This window comes from Geotrypetes seraphini, chromosome 2 (genome assembly GCF_902459505.1).
Source record: "Geotrypetes seraphini chromosome 2, aGeoSer1.1, whole genome shotgun sequence".
NCBI classification, from domain to species: domain Eukaryota; kingdom Metazoa; phylum Chordata; class Amphibia; order Gymnophiona; family Dermophiidae; genus Geotrypetes; species Geotrypetes seraphini.
Window position 1 is genome coordinate 517,605,530 of NC_047085.1, and position 21,008 is coordinate 517,626,537.

Here is a 21,008-nt window from a genome sequence, read left to right on the forward strand (position 1 = left end):
CATGAGTGCCCTTTTTCTCCTTGATCATCCAATGGTCCCACGGATTCCTTCACAGGTTTTCTGCTTCTGATGTATCTAAAAAAATTGTTATGTGTTTTTGTCTCTTTTGCAAGTTTCTCTTCATATTCTTTATTAGTTGTGTTTATCAATGCTTTGCAGCTAACTTACCAGTGCTTGTGTCTCTTCTAATTGTCTTCATTCTTTAAAGGATATTTTTTGGCTCTAATAGACTGTTTCACTTCATCTTTTAACCATGCAGGCTCTCTTTAACTCTTCTTTCCATCTTTGCTAATATGTGGAATCTATCTGGTCTGGACTTCCACGATGGTATTTTTATGTTTAAATGAAAATACCATCGTGGTATTTACCAGCAGTAAGAAGCAAATACAAACAGTAGTACCATTCAGGAAATAACATTTTCAACAATATAATCAGTTCCCCTCCCCTCCCCAAGAATCCATGGCCAGTCCAACAGCTGAGAGTGGGAATAAAATCTTAAAGATTCAAAAGTCTACTGCGAGCACATGGTGTGAGGTCCTGTCAGAAGTGCTCCCACACCTGACAAAATTTGTGACCCGGGCCAAGAGTCAAATCTCCCACCATGCGTCTCTCCAGTGTTGCGTGCACTATCATTAGGGATCTCCATTGTGCATATGACGGGGGATCATGGGAGAGCCAGTTGGTGAAGATGGCTTTTTTTTCCCATCAAAAGGTCTCTGGAGATAAATGCTGACATTCCCCTGGGTTTGGGCGAGGCTATATTATAAAATCCAAATAACACCCTCGGTTGCGGAAGCCATCGCCTTCCCCAAACGATGTGATATATAGGCCAAGATGTCTCCAAAACTGTTGGATTGCGGGGCAGGCCCAAAACATGTGACTCAAAGATGCGTGAGCCTGATTGCATTTTGGGCAAGAATGCGACATAGTAATCCCCATCCGGGCTGCACGTTCCGGTGGAATGTAAAGTCTAAGAACAATTTTCAATTGCATTTCCCAGTGAGTAATATTGGGTGACACCTTCTGAATGTTCTTCAGGACCCGTTGTAACTGTTGAGCAGTCAACTGGCAATGCAAGTCCTCAGCCCACGCTGTCGCTAATATATCCAGATTCGTACTTGGTTGGCAATCCCGGATCCCCACAATATGAAATCGTAGAGGAATCCTCTGTTGGGCTGAAAGGCTGAAGAGTTCCGAAAGCGCCTCCCTGCAGACTTCAGTAAGGGCAGCCACTGGGAGGGACTGAACATAGTGACGGATCTGGTAACACGATGGTATTTTTAAATAACATCAACGCCTGATTTACAGGATTAATCCAAGGCCTAACCATATACTGTTTGTGCTGCTCTCCTCTCTGAGCACAGATATACTGCTAACGATACTGCCCCTAGGCTTACTTTACTGTGTGAATCACTTGGTGTCTTTTTAGAGCTGAAAGCCGAGTGAAGCTTTTATTACATTCAATACAAGTAAATGGCTTTTGTCCTGAGTGGATCATTTTGTGACTGTTTAGATTTGAAAGCTGAGTGAAGCTTTTATTACACTCAGTACATGTAAATGGTTTGTGTCCTGTGTGGATCATTTTGTGACTTTTTAGATTTGAAATCCAAGTGAAGCTTTTATTACACTCAGTACATGTAAATGGTTTGTGTCCTGTGTGGATCATTTTGTGTCTTTTTAGAGCTGAAAGTTGAGTGAAGCTTTTATTACACTCAGTACATGTAAATGACTTTTGTCCTGAGTGGATCATTTTGTGACTGTTTAGATTTGAAATCCAAGTGAAGCTTTTATTACACTCACTACATGTAAATGGTTTGTGTCCTGTGTGGATCATTTTGTGTCTTTTTAGAGCTGAAAGTTGAGTGAAGCTTTTATTACACTCAGTACATGTAAATGGCTTTTGTCCTGTATGGATCATTTCGTGACTTTTTAGACCTGAAAGCCGAGTGAAGCTTTTATTACACTCACTACATGTAAATGGATTTTGTCCTGTGTGGATCATTTCGTGACTTTTTAGACCTGAAAGCTGAGTGAATCCTTTATTACACTCACTACATGTAAATGGCTTTTGTCTTGTGTGGTTAATTTTGTGACTTTTTAGACCTGAAAGCTGAGTGAAGCTTTTATTACACTCAGTACATTTAAATGGTTTGTACCCTGCGTGGGTCATTTGGTGACTTTTTAGATTTGAAAGCAGAGTAAAGCTTTTATTACACTCAGTACATGTAAATGGTTTGTACCCTATGTGGGTCATTTGGTGTCTTTTTAGATTTGAAAGTTGAGTGAAGCTTTTATTACACTCAGTACATGTAAATGATTTGTGTGCTGTGTGGATCATTTCGTGACTTTTTAGACCTGAAAGCCGAGTGAAGCTTTTATTACACTCACTACATGTAAATGGCTTTTGTCCTGTGTGGATCATTTCGTGACTTTTTAGACCTGAAAGCTGAGTGAATCCTTTATTACACTCACTACATGTAAATGGCTTTTGTCTTGTGTGGTTAATTTTGTGACTTTTTAGACCTGAAAGCCGAGTGAAGCTTTTATTACACTCAGTACATTTAAATGGTTTGTACCCTGTGTGGGTCATTTGGTGTCTTCTTAGATTTGAAAGCAGAGTAAAGCTTTTATTACACTCACTACATGTAAATGGCTTTTGTCTTGTGTGGTTAATTTTGTGACTTTTTAGACCTGAAAGCCTAGTGAAGCTTTTATTACACTCAGTACATTTAAATGGTTTGTACCCTGTGTGGGTCATTTGGTGTCTTCTTAGATTTGAAAGCAGAGTAAAGCTTTTATTACACTCAGTACATGTAAATGGTTTGTACCCTATGTGGGTCATTTGGTGTCTTTTTAGATTTGAAAGCAGAGTGAAGCTTTTATTACACTCACTACATGTAAATGGTTTGTGTCCTGTGTGGATCATTTTGTGACTTTTTAGATTTGAAAGCAGAGTGAAGCTTTTATTACACTCACTACATGTAAATGGTTTGTACCCTATGTGGGTCATTTGGTGTCTTTTTAGATTTGAAAGCAGAGTGAAGCTTTTATTACACTCACTACATGTAAATGGTTTGTACCCTATGTGGGTCATTTGGTGTCTTTTTAGATTTGACAGCAGAGTAAAGCTTTTATTACACTCACTACATGTAAATGGTTTGTGTCCTGTGTGGACCATTTCGTGTCTTTTTTGAGCTGAAAGCCAAGTGAAGCTTTTATTATGCTCAGTAGCTGGAAATGGTTTCTTATTTTTATGACCCCTTTTGTGCATTTGGATTAGTTTCTGGTGTGTTTTTCTTTTCCTCTTGCCATGGTGGGATTCAGAAGTCACTTTATCACTATTACTAATTTGGGAGGGTCTCTGGTTCTCAGGGCTGTCACTGAGCTCCCTGTCATTTCTCTCACAAGAAGGGCCTCTATCCATTGAGTCTTCTGCAGAGTTTCTCTGTTCCTTTGATTCCTGTTTACAATTCTTTGTGTTAATAATTTCAGGCGTCTGGGAAATATTGTCATAGACGTTTTCTGACTGTGTTTGGATTTCCTCCATTTCTACAGGACCTTCTCCTCGATTCTCTGTTCTCTTCCATTCATGTCGGTTCTGATGATCTGTTGGATATAAACAGAGGAAATTTCTCATGAGTTAGAAAACGGTAGTGATTTTTAACTCGTAAAACCTGTGTATAATGAGGAAAGATAGATGTCGCAGAAAGATTTTCTATGTGTGGATTGAGAATGGGTCAGTTTCCTACTTGTAATGCATTTTTTCAAGCATTTATCTTTTGACAGTGCCAATTTGTGAGCGGTTCCTTGGGAATGCCAGAGTAGAACGATAAGGGAGTCAATTCTCTATAGGGCACCAAATATCCGATTGCTCTATAGATTTTGCATGTAGGTATAAGAATCACCTATAGCCCACTCGTGCATCGCCTATTTGCACACCACCCACTTGCACGCAATAACTCTTAGGCATTATCTTATGGAATAGCACTTAAGTGCATTTCCGAACAGTCCTGCCAAATCACCTCCGTTGTGGCACGTAACTTCTGTTTTAGCATGAAAGTTACACGCCAAAGTGGCATTTATGTGTGCAATCTGTTTTATTAAAGTCATCAAAGGCAACAGCCATCAAATACAATGCGGGCATGTCACAAATACAATCAACTTTTACAAGTGAAAACCATTAACCCCACCACCTCCCTCTACCCCACCCTAGAATTGAATAGAAAACCAGTGTTATTGAACCAAGAAAATAAATAACAGGGAAAAGAATACGAGACAGAGCAATAATTCAATAATTATACATCAGCAATTCCAAATACCCCTCCCCCCCCCACTGGAATAATTCAAGAGGTAAAGCAAAGAAATCCAACAGCACAAACCTACCCAATAGGAAAAGCCCCAAGAGGATCAACGCAAAAGACAAGAAGTCAGGGTCCTGGACTCTGATGGGTCCTGAGAGAAACAATGATGGACTTCCCCCTCCCACCCCCCAGCCCCGTCAGAGAGCTACTAGACAGCAAACAAATCATATTTAAAAAATAAAAAAGGGGGAGGGACTAGGAGGACATGAGGAATGGCCAGGAGAGCCGCAGCAGCAGGAAAGAAGCTCGGTGTCGCCAACCCCCCACAGCTCCATGCCGATCAAACCTTTAAAGCATTAAATATTAAACTGCGAATATGGGGAGACAAGGAATAAATATAAGGTCCCAAAACCTGCACAAAAATTTTAGATTGTTGTAAAGAAGCACGCACCCATTCCTTCTCAAGCAACATCAGAGCATGTAGCCAGTTACGCCAAGCCCAATAAGAGGAAGAGCGATCAGAGACCCATTCTCCCAAAATAACCTTCTTAGCAATCAACCTGGGCTTGCACAAAAACAACCTGCCCACCCCAGGTAGGAGCCGAAAAGCTTCAAATTTATCCAATAAGAATCCCACTGGGGTAACTGGTATAGGTCGGCCTAATAAACTTTCTAAATAAGAAATCACTCGTCTGTAAAAGGACTTAACCACGGGGCAACTCCAAAAAGCATGAAAAAAGGTCTTGGATGCAGTTTTACATTTTTCATACTGATCTGAGTCCGCCAAACCAGAATGATATAATTGAACCCGCATAAAATACGCACAATGCAAGACTCAGAATTGACACTCCCAGAGATCCACAGATATAGAGAGGGACGGGTCCGATTAATAAGACAACCTATATTAAGATCAGTCAGCAACAGCCCCATTTCCGGAGCACAATGATCACACAAGGCCTCCCAAGGCCTCAGCATCACCAGAGAGCAGAGAGCCTTGTGAAGTGCCGAAACAGAAAGACTGGCATCTTTGAATTGGGCAAAGAAAGTTCGGAGTTTATTCCAGGTTCCCACTGTAAGCCCTCTCCCGACAAAGATCGCACATAATGATCTAGTTGCAGATATACAAAGAAGTTCGTGGCCCGAATCCCATCTCGGAATTGAAAATCCCACCAGGGCATAAGGACACCACTAGGTCGATGTACATGTTCCAACAGAGTCAATCCCAACTGCGTCCAACATTGAAATGGTGAAGAAGTTATGCCCAGGGAAAACAAAAGATTGCCCTGGATAGGTAATTGATCAGACACCTCTGGTTGCCCTCCTAGGTGCAAGACCAGAACCTTCCAAATATCGCAATAAATTAAAATGCAAAGGATGATAAAAGGCTTGCTCATACTCAAAACAGGTATATTTATCTTGCTCCAGAATCCAGTCACCAAGATAACAAAGCAAATAAGCCTGATTATACCTCTGGAGATCAGGGACACCCATACCCCCACCTGACCAAAAACCTAATAAATATTGAAAAGCCATTTGAGGTATTTTTCCGCCCCATAAAAATTTAGTCAAAAGCTGATAGAGAAGGCATATATTTATTTATTTATTTATTTATTCATTCATTCATTTATTTATTTAGCCCATCCTCCCAAAGGAGCCCAGAATGGGTTACAAGAGTACATTCACAGTATAAGCAGGACTAACTTTGGTGGGAAAAACAAACTTGGTGTACATAGAGGTATAAATTTGAGCTTTTACAGTATAGTCTTAACAAACAGATTTGGAAATATAGACTTAGGGCCTGTTTTACAAAGCCGCGCTAGCGGTTGCAGTGTGGTAACGGCCCCGAAGCCCATAGAGATTTAAAAGGCTTTGGGGCTGTTGCTGCACGGCTTTGTAAAACAGGCAATTAGTGAACATAGGGTGTTTTAAAATGTCAGCATATTCCGAAAAGACATAGCCTACGGTTGTTTAAATTACATAATTTTCCGTATGGACATAGGTAAAATAGCTTTGTAGGTTTGTGCGTCATTGAAGTATGGCGGGTTTTTGGTCCGGTGGTCCGATGTAAGGATCAATCAGGGATGCAGATGTAAACTAAGGAGCTAGATTTGTAAAAAGGGTTTCAAGGCCTTCCTTAAGTTCCATGGACTGTTTAAAGACCTGACAGATGGGGGGATGATATGCCATAATCTGGGTATGACATTACAGATTATGCAGGACAGAGACGGAAAATTACAGACCAGTGAGTCTCACATCCATAGTGAGAAAGCTTATGGAAACACTGATCAAGCAGAAACTTGACACAATCCTGGACGAAGAAAACCTACTTGATCCCCACCAACACAGATTTACCAAGGGCAGGTCCTGCCAATCCAATCTGATTGGCTTCTTTGACTGGGTAACTAGACAACTGGATGTCGGGGAGTCTCTGGACGTGATATATTTGGACTTCAGCAAAGCTTTTGATAGCGTCCCACACCGCAGGTTATTGAACAAGCTGAAATCACTGGGATTAGGGGACACACTATCTGCATGGGACTGGCTACACGGTAGACTTCAAAAGGTAGTGGTTAACGGTACCCCCTCCAAAACGTCAGATGTGACCAGTGGAGTGCCACAGGGCTCGGTCTTGGGCCCGATTCTATTCAATTTATTCATAGGTGATATGACCCAAGGGCTTAGAGGAAAAGTATCTTTGTTTGCCGATGACGCCAAACTATGCAACATAGTAGGCAGAAGCATTTTGCCTGACAGTATGACGCAGGACCTACTACTACTGGAACAGTGGTCATCGACTTGGCAGCTATGCTTTAATGCTAAAAAGTGTAAGGTAATGCACCTGGGTAAGAGAAATCCATGCAGAACTTACACACTAAATGGGGAGACCTTGGCTAGGACCACGGCGGAACGTGATTTAGGGGTGATCATTAGTGATGACATGAAGGCTGACTGACATGAAGGCTGACAATCAAGTGGAGAAGGCTTCCTCCAAGGCAAGGCAAATGATGGGTTGTATCCGTAGGGGTTTTGTCAGCAGGAGACCTGAAGTGATAATGTCACTATACAGATCCATGGTGAGACCTCATTTGGAGTATTGTGTTCAATTCTGGAGACCACACTACCGGAAAGATGTGCGGCGAATTGAGTCGGTTCAGCGAATGGCCACCAGGATGGTCTCGGGGCTCAGGGATCTCACGTATGAAGAAAGGCTAAATAAATTGCAGCTGTACTCACTAGAGGAACGAAGAGAGAGGGGGGACATGATTGAGACGTTCAAATATGTTACGGGCCGTATCGAGGTGGAAGATGATATCTTCTGTCCTATAGATCCTTCGACCACCAGAGGGCATCCGCTAAAAATAAGGGGAGGGAAATTTTGTGGTGATTCCAGGAAATACTTCTTCACAGAAAGGGTGGTCGATCATTGGAACAGTCTACCTCTGCAGGTGATTGAGGCCAGCAGCGGACCAGATTTTAAGAGAAAATGGGACATTCACGTGGGATCTCTGAGAGAGTAAAGTCAGGGTGGTGGGTCATTAGAGTGGGCAGACTTGATGGGCTATAGCCCTTTTCTGCCGTCATATTCTATGTTTCTATGTTACATTAGTGATTTCTATTCCGCCTGTGCCTTGCGGTTCTAAGCGGATTACATTAGAAGATATCTGGACATATCCAGGAGAATTACATAACAAAGAAGAAAGGATATTTCAGGTTACAATAGAGAATAACATAACATTCGGGTTACAAAAGAGAATTACATAATGTTGAAGGAAGCAGGTTTCTGGTTACAAATGGTGGTTACATGTTGAGGTTTCTGAAGTTTTGAGATGTTGAGGATATCTATCAGCAGGTTACAGTACTTTAAAAGGAAGGTTACAGTACTTTAAAAGGGAGCTGGAATCTGGTTATATATTGGGGATTTGGTTTGAAAAATTGACTAGAAGTTGCCGTGGGGGTGTGTGTCACGTGCTCGTCCTCAAGATGGCCGCTTAGCGCTTTTCTCCGATATAGCCCCGCTCTTTAATCATCTTCTCAGCCCCGTTGAGATCCAGCACAGGTCAGTAATTAGTGCCCCTGATCATCGGAATGTCCGCCAAAGCTAATAAACCGGACAGCACTTCACCCGCGGGCCCCACTGCGTCGCATCCAGCATCTAAGCGCTCGAAGCACGAACCGCCGTCACCCGCTAAGGCCTGCGTATCCGGCGCCACTGAAAGCAGCACTTCGATCTCGCATGACCTCCAAATATTGAGAGAGCTCATGCAGGAGAATCTCGCTGCCACCTCAGAGATTAAAAATGAGATCAGCGGCATCATGACCCAAATGAAACAACAGAATGCCCGTATTGAATTAGCAGAAGAAAGATTAGCAGCGCATGACTCTCAGTACCTCGTGATCTAGCGTGATCTCCACAAGGTCTCTGCCTTACAGCAAGACCTGGAAGATATATCCAACAGAATGCACCGGAGTAATGTCAGAATCATCGGGATTCCTGAATCTACAGAAGGGAAAGATATGCTAGCTTTTTTACACACTTTTATCCCTGCCACCTTGAAAATCCAATTCACTCCTCCACTGGAGATAGAACGTGCGCACAGGGTTCCCTCGGGATTCTACAGGCTGCAAAATCTGCCTCAGGTCTAACCGTGGATGGTAATAGAATTTTATATGTTCCTGATGTATCCAAAACAACGGCACAGAGACGTAAGGCCTTCCTAGCCATGCATCCCCAACTTAAAAACATCGGAGCACAATACGGGTTATATTACCCTGCTAGAATGCGAGTAACGTATCACAATACCACCAAGAACTTTGATAATCCTGCAGACCTTCAGAGATTTTTAGATGAGTCAGTGGGCGCTATGACCTGAATTACACTTGGCTATTCTTTCATCGCTCTTAAGGGCTGAGTCCACCCTCGCTGTTACTAACAATGTGGGCTACGGAGAGGCTTGCTGAGTCCCTCTTGTCAGCATGAGATCCCATTATTGGATCTTTGTTTGTTATGTTGTTCCAGTTTATTATGAACATGAATCGTCTCTCTTCTTATTTTTTTCCTCCTTTCGTCCTGATACTTGGAAGCGAGCACTCCATCTTCATTCATACTGTGATATGATTCAACCATCGCCACCAGCGTCATCATCTGACATCTTTCAGCTTTCTCCCTTTTTGATGGTTAAGATAAACATAGTTTCTCTGAATGTTAAGGGAATTAACAGCCCAATTAAAAGGAAGATCTTACATTATTTCAAACATCTTAATGCAGATATATGCCTACTCCAAGAAACCCACCTTAACTCAGAGGAAGCTCAGAAACTGTCTGGAGGGTGGGTCCAGCATTGTTTTGCTGTGCCCGCTCTGGGTAAGAAAAACGGAGTCATCACCTTACTGAAAAAATCACTCAACTTTCAACTTTCATCTCACAAATTTGATCCTAGTGGTCGTTGGTCCTTTATTGAGGGTTCTATTGCTGGTCAACACCTGAAACTTTTCAACATCTATGCCCCCAATGCAGACGACCCCTCCTTCTTCCAATCTTTTCAAACTGTGTGTACTTCCTCCTTAACATCAGACACTATTTTCGCAGGAGATTTCAATTTTCCATTAGATCCATTTATCGACAGATCCTCTAACTGCCGTCCTGCCAAGCTCAGAGTCCGTACATCAGTTACCCAGTTAATGGACTTATATGGGTGGTCAGACATCTGGAGAATTTTCCATCCTACGACTAAAGACTTCACTTTCTACTCTGCACCGCATCATTCGTATTCTAGGATAGACTGGGCTCCAAAGACATTGTTAATCTTGCATTATCTTCACAAATTCATGATATCACCATCTCAGATCACGCAGCTGTCTCCTGCATCATAGACTGGTCCTCAACCTCCACACCCAGACAGTGGAGGATGAATAACTTCCTCCTTCATGATGATTCCTTTCTCTCCCACATTAAAAAAGAATCTCAAGCCTTCTTCGACGCCAACCTCTCATCAGTTTCCGATTTCTCTATCATTTGGGAGTCTTACAAGGCTTGGCTCCGGGGAGAGATAATAAGTTACTCGGCTTTCCAGATCAAGAATAGGAAGGCTGTTTTACATCAACTGGAATCTGACATTCATACGTACGAGACCCAACTATATCACCGTCATGATCCCATCTTGTATAAATAACTACAACGTCTAAAATTTCAATATAATGAAATTTTCAGCTCGCTTGCCTCAGCTTCAATATTTCGTCACTCTGCTACATACTATGCTTCTTCTAATAAATCAGGTTACCTGCTTGCTTCTTACCTCAAAGGCAGACGCTCCAAAAATCGGATTACCCACATAAAATAATCTGATGGACACCTACACACTGCCACTAAGGACATACTAGAGGTCTTTCGTACCTTCTATGGTGAGCTATATTCCTCGGAATCCACATCTTCTGATACCGCCACACAGGACTTTCTTCAATCAATTGAACTACCTTCCCTCACCGAGTCTCAACAACAGTCTCTATATCAGCCGATATCATCGGATGAAATACTTCGAGCCATTTCTTCCCTACCTCCAGCCAAAGCACCGGGACCTGATGGCCTCACCTAAGAATTCTACAAGTTGTTCTCGTCCATCTTGACACCACATCTGCTCTCCTACTACCAAGGACTGATGACAGCTCCGAACATTCTTCATCGTTTCCTTGAAGCGAACATTATTGTCCTTCCAAAACTGGGCAGGGATCATCAGCTTGTGAAAAATTATCGTCCTATCTCTCTTTTGAATCTAGACTACAAAATCTTTGCTAAATTATTGGTATTCCGATTAGAGAATGTCATGTCTTACTTGATTCACAGAGACCAAGTGGGCTTCATGAAAGGCCGTTATGGAGCAGATAATACCAGACTCTTATGTCATATACTCCACTCCACCCTGTCGGACCCCTGACCTGCTGCGGTTGTTTCTCTGGATGCTGAGAAGGCGTTTGACAGGGTGGAGTGGAAATATCTCTTCACTGTTCTCACCAGATTTGGTCTGCCTCAATCATTTATTCAGATGATTTCAGTACTCTACAATGCTCCTACTGCCAAAATAATAGTAAACGATGTGGCCTCTTCCTCATTCACGTTACACAGAGGCACTCGTCAAGGGTGTCCTATGTCCCCTCTACTATTCAACTTGGCTCTTGAGCCCCTGCTTGCAGCTATTAGACAATCTTCCGACATTAAGGGTATAACTGTTGCCAACATTGAATTTAAACTATCTGCTTATGCAGATGACGTGTTATTATATATCACTGACCCAGAACCTTCCCTGACTTCCTTGATGCACCTGATTGCTTCCTTTTCTTTGCTATCAGGCTACAAAATCAATTGGGACAAAACTGAAATCATGCCCCTTAATGACTCTTGCATCCCTTTCACCATTTCTTCACAGCCATTTACTTGGGTTACCACAGGGATAAAATACTTGGGCCTGTTGTTTGCTAAAGATCTCCATTCATCTCTACAAATAACTTCAGCAAAACTTCTTGACCTGATTAAGACTACGGTGTCAGCGTGGTCTCCCTTACACCTCTCTTGGTGAGGCCGTTTGGATACTTTAAAGATGATGGTAGTTCCTAAACTCACATACATTTTTAGCATGTTCCCTCTTTTATCTCCTCCCTCCCTATATAAACAATTGGAATCTGTAATGTCATGTTTCCTTTGGAATGGCAAACCACCAAGAATTTCTCTTCAGAAACTAAAAGCTCCTTCACACCTTGGCGGTGTAAATTTCCCTGCTCCACTGTTACCATAAGGCCTTTATATCGAGGCAAGGAGCAGAATGGTTGTCCTCTCCTCCCTTCACAGATATGCCAAACTGGCAGAGATTAGAAATTTCCTTTATGTATCCTTTTTCCTTACTTAGATTGATGGGTACCACTAACTTTCCTCGCCTATCCACAAATCCTATCATATCGACTACCCATAGGGTCCTTTCTGATATTGATGCCCATCTAGATATCCCTTGGAGTAACTCTGCATTCTGTCCCCTATGGTTTATGGTCAAATATATTTTTATTGAGCAATCAAGAAAGCAACAGGCAACACAACAAAATACAAATCCAGCTCAATAGAGTATAAAGTGACCCCAAAATAATCCCCCCCCCAAAACCAACCAAAGCAAACCCCTCCCCGGGTCCTCCTTCAAATACAATGTATCAAAGAATATAAGAAAAGAAATGAATACACCAAGCGAAACAAAAGGGTAAATACAAACAAGAGCATCAATTGAGTATTCTGCTGCGAGCCAGAGGGGTCAAAGTAGACCAAAAAAGTTCCCAAGTAGTCTGGAAAAGGCGGCCCCGGCGAGAAGACATATCAGTCACATCCTTCCGCTCCCACATCAGAAGGGAAATCATTCGGCATCTCCAGAGGGAATAGTCCGGAGCTTCCGCCTCAAGCCATTTCAACAAGATGCATTTCAGAGCAACCTGTATAGACCACTTAGGGAAGGCTTCAAGTCCTTTAGTACGTGGGAAATAATGAGGAACAGTCCCAAACAAAAGCAAAGGGGAGCTACGAATGTTGACATGCCAAAGATTCTCCACAAATGCAAAGATAGCAGTCCAAAAAAGCTGTACCTTAGGGCAAGTCCAAAACATGTGTCCCAAGCTTGCTTCCGGAGCCTGACAACGAAGGCAGGCTGCATCGGGGCGGAAGTGGGACAAATAAGCCCTTCTAGGAGATATATATAAACGAAAAATCAATTTAAAATGCGGTTCCCAAAAGGTGGTGTATTTACGAAAAGTAGACAGACGGCGAACTGCCTGAAGGAGTATATCAGAAGGCAAATCAACAGCAAGATCACAAGACTAAGCATCTCGCAGCCGGGAGTGGTCAAACAAAGGGCATTCATCCTTCAAGTGGCGATGATGGAACTTGAGGGGGACCGGTTGTTGGGAACCAATGGTAAAAGCCGTGGACAACGACTCTTGACAGGAGGCCTGCAAGGAGCTAGGAGGTAAGGAAGAAAGGTAATGATGGATTTGCATGTAAGCAAAGTAGTCAGTAGAGGGAAGATCAAAGGCTGTTTGCAATTGAGCAAAGGATTTAGGGGTACCATCATCATCAACCAAGTGAAATAGGTAATGAATGCCTTTTGTTTCCCACCGAGCAAAACTCGGCCCATCAATCCCAGGCAGGAAAGACCCGTTAAAGCGAAGAGGCAAAAAGGGAGAGACAGTGGGAGAAAGAGTGTGAAATTTACAGACCCAACGCCAAACCTTCCGCAAGGGTCGGTGCAGTATTTTCACAGAAAGAGACTCAGGTTCAAGAGAAGGGATAGAATGCAGATAGGCACTAAAGTGAGCAGAATGAAAACAAGAAAGTTCCAGAGAAGTGTTAGTGAACGCTGAGGTACCCCTAAAGAGATCATGAATATGTCGCATGCCACAACCAACTGTCAAGTAGCGAAGATTCAAGAGGCCCAAACCACCTCTATACCAGGGAGTCGCCGCCCGCTTATAAGACAAACGAGGTCTCCTACCAGCCCAAAGAAATTTCTGGACCAGACGCTCCAGTCTGCGCTCGTCCCGATAAGTCAAATAAAGGGGAAGAACCTGAAAAACATAAAGCCAACAGGGAACTAAAAGCATGTTATACAAATGTAATCGACCCAGAAGCGAGAAAGGAAGAGTTTCCCAAAGGTGTAATTTATTCTGTAGAGCCTGAAACAATGGCGTCACATTTAACCGGTACAGACTAGATAAATCCAGCGGAATAGTAACCCCCAAGTACCGCAAAGCGGAATCAGCCCAACGAAGAGGAAAAGCACCCGTCCACGAAGTTCGTAAGTCCGGTGGAAATGGTAAGGCCAAGGATTTATCTAAATTGAGAGACAGCCCTGAATAGAAACCAAATTCAGAAATGAGATCCAGAGCAGCCGGGAGAGAGTCTTCAGGCCGGATAAGAATTAAAAACATGTCATCCGCGTACGCCAGAGTCTTAAGTTCGAGGTCGCCAACCGAGAGACTCCAGACCTCCGCAAACCCCCGAAGAGTGCATAACAAAGGTTCCAAAGAAAGAAGAAACAGAAGAGGGGAAAGAAGGCAACCCTGCGGACATTGTGGACAGACTGATGGCCCCGAACAAAACCAACTTGATCCTCATGAATGAGCAGCGGTAAATGAGGAGCCAGATGATCAGCCAGCATGCGAGCAAAGAGTTTGAGGTCAACATTTATTAAAGAGATGGGGCGATAAGACTCCGGCAAATCAGCTTCTTTACCCGGCTTCAATAGCAAAGTAATAAGAGCTTCGTTCGCAAAGCGCGGAAAAGAACCACGGGTAGTGGCTGCATTGAAATATGCCAACAAAGGTCCATAAAGAGTAGGAGAAAGAAGCCGGTAGAAGTCACCCGAGAACCCATCCGGGCCCGGAGCCCGATCCGAGTGAAGCGTTTTAATAGCAGCCTCCAGTTCCACCGCCCGAAACGGACTGTTAAGAGAAGAAATCACTTCCGCCGATAAACGAGGAAGACCAGAAGAGTGAAGATAGTCCATCAACAGTTCCAGCGATGCATCTTCCGGAGCATCATATAACCGGCGAAAAAAGTCAAAAAGGACCCCAGAGATGTCAGAAGTCTGGGACACCACCCCACCATTCCTGGTCCGTAAAGATAGAATCGGCTTCCTGCCAGTCGTAGCAGTAACTAAGTGGGCCATAAGGCGTCCAGGCTTGTTCCCATAACGAAGAAATCGGTGTTGATAAAAGGCTTTACATTTTTGAGAACGAGAATGAAGAAGAGAATTCAAAGCAGCCTGAGTAGACAGATAACAATCTCGAGTCTCCCGGGAAGGATGGAGAGAGAAGGCCCTCTTCGCCGAACGCAAGGCTCGTTCCAAAGTAACTATTCCTTGATTAATGCGCTTGTTAAGGGCGCACAAGAAAGAGATGATATGCCCCCGGATCACCATTTTCCCAGCCTCCCAAAACAAAATTGGGTCATCCATGTGAGAAGCATTATTGGTAGAGTAGTCATCCCATTGAGTCTGGAGAAAAGTCCGAAATTCCTCATCCCGGGCAAGATAAAAGGGAAACCTCCAGGACGAAAGCCGGCAATAGGTAGTGTCCAGGACGACATCCACCCAGATCGGAGCATGGTCAGAAATTGATAGAGAGCCGATCTCGGCCGACCGAACAGAAGGGAACAGGGAAGAAGACAAGAAGATATAGTTTAAACGAGACCAGGTGCCATGGGCACGAGAAAGATGAGTATAGTCACGGACTTCAGGGTGAAGGAGACGCCAAGGGTCCACTACAGAAAGAGTATCACAAAAGTCAGAAAGAAGACGACCCTTTGCACCAGAAGAAGAAACTGAGGAACTAGATTTATCCAAATCAGGACTCAGAACCAAATTGAAATCTCCCATAAGAAGAAGAGGATCCCCAGGAAACTGAGAACAAAGTGCAAGCAGGTGTTGTATGAAGGCCGACTCCCCCGAATTGGGGCCATAAACCACCAGGAGAAGATAGGAACAGGCCCCCAAGGTAAGGCACAAAAGCAGAGATCTCCCATCAAGGACCTTATCAAGAACTTGCACCCCAAGCGGAGAAGATTTCCGAACCAACACTGCGACTTCACCATGACGACCCTGAGAAGAAGCAAAATAAACCTCCCCAACCCAGGAACAATGCAACTTAAGATGTTCCGCGTCAGTCAGACGAGTCTCCTGCAAACAAGCAACATCCGAGCGACCACGCTGCAAGGCAGCCAAGATTTTAGCCCGCTTCACGGGGGACGTAATACCCCCAACATTCCAAGAGGTGAGTCTAAAAGGGGTACTCAGGTCTGAAAGTTAGGAAAAGACACAGAAAGGAATAGAAAAAAGCAGAAAAGACCACTCCAAGGGCCCAGCCACCCCCCAGAGCAGGAACATAGAATAGCATCAATCAAAAAGAGAACCAATGAAAACATTCCAGAAGGTAACATAAGAAAAATAAACGGAAGGAGGACCCCCCACCCCCCAAACCTAACCCATCCCACCCTATCCCAGTACCCCTTAACTACCTAACCCATTCCAACACCCACCCCCTAGGAAAGAAAACCCGCTCCACAAAAGGGGAACAGAAAGGAGTCACACAAAGATGTAGACGGGGCCCCAAATCCCCCAATCCCACTCTCAACACATGCACCCCAGGCACTACAACACTCCTCCATTCAGCCAAACAAACCCCATCAGAAGCCAGGAGAAACCAGTGCCCAAAATGTGGCAGTGCTGCAAAACCAAGGGAACAAAGAATCCCTCGAACTGCCATTACAACATCCCCCCCCACATCCGAACAGCACACCATCAGTCCAACAAGTGAAAAACAGAAACCAAACCATGCGAATTCCATTCAAACCAAGGAAACAAGCAGTCTCACACCCTACCAGCCAAACCATTCAAACACACTCGCAGCAGGACTGAAGCCATACAAGACCCCATAAGCAGCCCAACCAAGCAGGAGAGGGCATCCAAACAGAGTAAGCAAGGAGCTGACACTCAAAGACCCACAAAAGGAAGGGTCAGTAGGCGTCCCAGGAAAGCCCTCCAGAAACTGGTCCCACCACAGAGTAAGTTGGGGAGGATAGCGGCCCTCGCAAGAAGATGCCTAAAACAATGATACAGTAAGGACCCCCTCAGGCACCGCACCCAGGCAGGCGGCCCGCTAAAGCTCCAAGGAAGCACAGCAGGAGGGCAACCAACCAAACATGCAGAACCGAGTCTGCCAAAAGTGCAGGACAGGGGATATAAGGAGGCGATGACAGCAAAAGTCATGGGGGCAAAGTCAATGTGAAAATATATTGACACAAAGGGACAGCCAAAGCAAAAGCAAGGGAGAGTTAACACTCCAACAGAGGCCAGAGTGTCAAAGGGTCCAAAAGAAAACAGGGAGCCATCTGAAAGTCACTAAGCTGGGTCCAGCATGCTAGAGAAGAAGCACTCCACAGAAGAATGTTAGGTCAGCGCAACAGCCATGACAGGAAACTCAGGGGGCCGAGGAGGGCCCTGCTTCACCAGGTAGCGCATCTAGATAGGTTTGCGCGGCTTCAGCTGAGTGGAACATCCGCCATCCCGAAGAGGTCCAGATCTTGAGCTGCGCCGGGTAGAGAAGCTGAAATCTCAATTTGAGGTCGTAGAGAGCCAAACACACAGGAGAGAAGCGCCTCCGGCATTCCTGTAGCGCGGGGGAGTAGTCTTGGAACAGGCACACAGGGTTGTCCTCAAACGAAAGAGTATTCCTCTTCAGCCGGTACTGCCTCATTAACTCAGCTTTGACGGCCGAGTTATGAATTTTGAAAATAGTGACATGAGCCCGCTCTCGATCATCAGAGCGCCGGCCCAGGCGGTGTGCACGGTCCAGCCGCAACGGTCCCACGCCAGACGGAAGCGGCAGTGCCGCTTGGAGCCAGGACTCCAAGGTAGAAAGAAGTCTGGCTTCAGGGACCGACTCGGGGAGACCCACCAGGCGCAAGTTGTCCCGCCTCGAGCGATTCTCGAGGTCCTCCAGCTTGTCGGCTTGGCGCTGTAGTTGCGCCTTCATGGAGACCAAGTCAGCAGCGGAGGCCGAACACGTGTCTTCAACTCCCGAGACGCGACTCTCCAGTTCGCCCGTGCGCCTGGTGGTCTCCCCAACAGAGCTTCAAGTGAGGTGAGCTGGCTAGAAAGGTGGTCAAATCGGGACTCAAGAGCTCTCACCACGGAAGCCGAAAGCGCTGCAATATGTGCCTCAGACAAGGGAAGTGCGGAACCTAAGTCCCCCGCCGCCATTTTAGGGTCAGGCTGCGCCGAACGAGTCTCCCTGTCTTTAGCTGCACAACTCGGCTTACCACTCATGACCGGGCTAGTCTGCTGCATGAACCGGTACATAAACGATCCAAAAGATCCTGAAATGTGCGGGCCAACAAAAACAAGAAATTTCAGGAATTGAGAGATTTGGGGCCCCGGAACACGAGTAAGGCACGTCTCACTCGGCTCAGTACATCACGTGACTTTGTCCCCTATGGTTTAATAAACGCCTTTTAATTGATAGAAAACCCTTTTCCTGGCCCATATGGTATGATCACCAAATCTGGGATATTGGGTCACTACACCATCCAAACAGGACTTATCTCACTTTCCATGAATTAATGGACTCCTTCTCCATTTCTGACTCGAACTTTTACTGTTGGTTGCAACTAAAATCCTCGATCAAAAAATCAGGCCTCTCCTCAGCTGTCTCCAACCCCACTCCCACTCTTTATGCCCTCTCCCAACAATTCCTAATTACAGGGCACACCGCTTCCCGCTTCTACAAACTTCTTCAATCTCTCCGTCCTTCTCCACTGTCCTCCCTGCAATCATCCTGGGAAACTGACTTAGAGATGACCATCCCTGATGTAGCCTGGTCTCACATTTTAAAATCTACCTTTCATACATCCAGCTCGGCCTCGATTCTCCAACAAATGTTTTTCCTCTTGCATAGAGCCACATGGACTCCTGTAAAATCTCATAAAATTGACCCTTCTTACTCTAAGTACTGCTGGACATGTCGTACTGAGGTGGGCTCCCTGAAACATCTCCTTTACTCTTGTACGGCAGTTAGTTCCTTTTGGACCTCCGTATGGAACACGATCTGTTCTGTCTTTCATATTAACGTTCCCCTTACTTATCAGATGCTTCTACTGAAATCCTTTGCGTTAACCGACAAGATCCTAGACTCCGATACTTTTCTTTTGGATATTTTGCTTTCACTAGCTTTAAAAACATTTCTTACCTCCTGGAAGGATTTGTCCAAAGTTTCCCACTCCCACTGGTGGAACCTTGTATGTCTCACTTACAGAACAGAAGCCTACTTAGCTAAATCTTCCAACAGATTTTCCCAATTCCAAGTAAAATGGAACTCCTTACAATTATATGTACAAAATATTTCCTCTTAACTTGCTCGCTTCCCTCTTCCCTTTTTCCCTTCTGATTTTACGTGCATTTTCCCTTCTTACTTTAGTCGATTCATATTTGGTTTACATGAGTAACCTTTCTTTTCTACTGAGATATGCTTTGTTAAGACTCCAGTTCTGTGATTGTTATCGCATACCACTGCTGTATTTCATGATAACTATTTGTCTGATATTTAGGTATATCACTTATTTTGGAGTGAATTTACTTGTTATTCACCATGTTTTGTAAAACTAAAAAATTTAATAAACAAACCTTGACTAAAAAAAAAAAAAGAAGTTGCCGTAGGGGTGGTGTATTCGCGAGGAATATGCAGTTGGGATAGGAAGGAGGTTGGATTGATGGGATGTATTTTTTGAATATTAGTGTTTTGATTTCTTTTCGGAACACTTTAATGTCTGTTGTTTTGGTCATCAGCTTGGAGATGGCGGGGTCAAGTTTCACTGCATGTGTCGCTAGAAGGTTGTCGTATAGTTTCTTGCGTCGAGTGCCATTGAGTGGAGGGTAGGTGAATAGGATTTGAGTTCTCCTTATTCTGGAAGAAAGGTTACGGTATAGGCAGTTGTTTAGGTAGATGGGTGCAGTTCCATGGGCTACTTTAAATAGTAGACAGTATAATTTCAATTGGGTTCTTGCTTGTATCGGTAGCCAGTGAGAGTCTAGGTAGGCTAGCATTGGTGATGCGGTCAAATTTACTAAGGGAGTAGATGAGTCTGAGAGCTGTGTTCTGAACGGTCTGTAGTTGTTTTATCATGTTGGTTGGACATGGTAGGTAAAGGCTGTTGCAGTAGTCTACAATTCCTAGCACAAGGGATTGGACTATGATCCTGTATTGATCTTTGTTAAAGAATTTTCTTTTTTTTCGTAAGTTTCGCATGGTGAAGAATGCTTTTTGGGTAGTTTTGTGGATTTGTGTCTGCATTGTGCAGCATCTATCTATCAGGACTCCCAGAATTTTGAGTGTGCTCTGTATTGGGTATTTGATTGCATTTACTTCCAGTTCAGTTAAGGATGGTTTTTTATCCTTTTCTAGCAGTAGGAATTTAGTTTTATCCGAGTTCAGCTTCAACTTATGGTTAGTCATCCATTTTTCCACAGTTTCCAGTGTTGTTTCCAGGCGTCCTGTTGAGACGGGGTCTTGGATGTCGAAAGGGAGGAGGATGGTTATGTCGTCCGCGTAGCTGAATAATACTATATTTAGGGCATCTAGAGTTGTACCTAGGGAAGCTATGAAGAGGTTGAATAGTATGGGTGATAGTGGTGACCCTTGTGGCACTCCGCAGGGGTTTGACCATGAGTCGGATATAAGATCTTTTGACTTAACTCTGTATGATCTTGTTTTAAGGAATCCTTGGAACCAGTTGTGAACCCTACCTGAGATCCCTATGGCGTCTAGTATCTGGAGTAGTTTGGGATGGTCTACTAGGTCGAATGCTGCTGAAAGATCAAGTTGGATGATTAGCATCATGTTTCCTTTGCTGAGGTGCTGTCGGGCTATATCCAGTAAAGATACAAGTAGTGTTTCCGTGCTGTGGTTAGTTCTGAATCCAGATTGAGACGGATGCAGAATGTTGTGGTCTTCTAGGTAATTGGAGAGATATTGTGCTACAAGACCTTCTATTAGTTTGACGTATAAAGGGATTGAAGCGATGGGTCTGTAATTTGCAGGGTTGCCTATTGGACCTTTGAGGTCTTTCAGTATAGGAGTAATTATAATTTCACCTAGTTCTGATGGGAACTGGCCTTCCCTGAGAGTGGTTTG

The 21,008-nt window shown here is 44.1% G+C and overlaps 1 protein-coding gene across 1 annotated transcript in view; it reads right to left on the reverse strand.

Moving 5' to 3' along the window:
* LOC117355019 overlaps positions 1 to 21,008 on the reverse strand; it is a 287,124-nt gene that overhangs the window by 124,465 nt on the left and 141,651 nt on the right. The window contains exon 5 of the mRNA XM_033932966.1: positions 3,469 to 3,606. Within this exon, the coding sequence (XP_033788857.1) occupies positions 3,469 to 3,606 (138 nt within the window). The remainder of the gene's footprint in view (positions 1 to 3,468; positions 3,607 to 21,008) is intronic.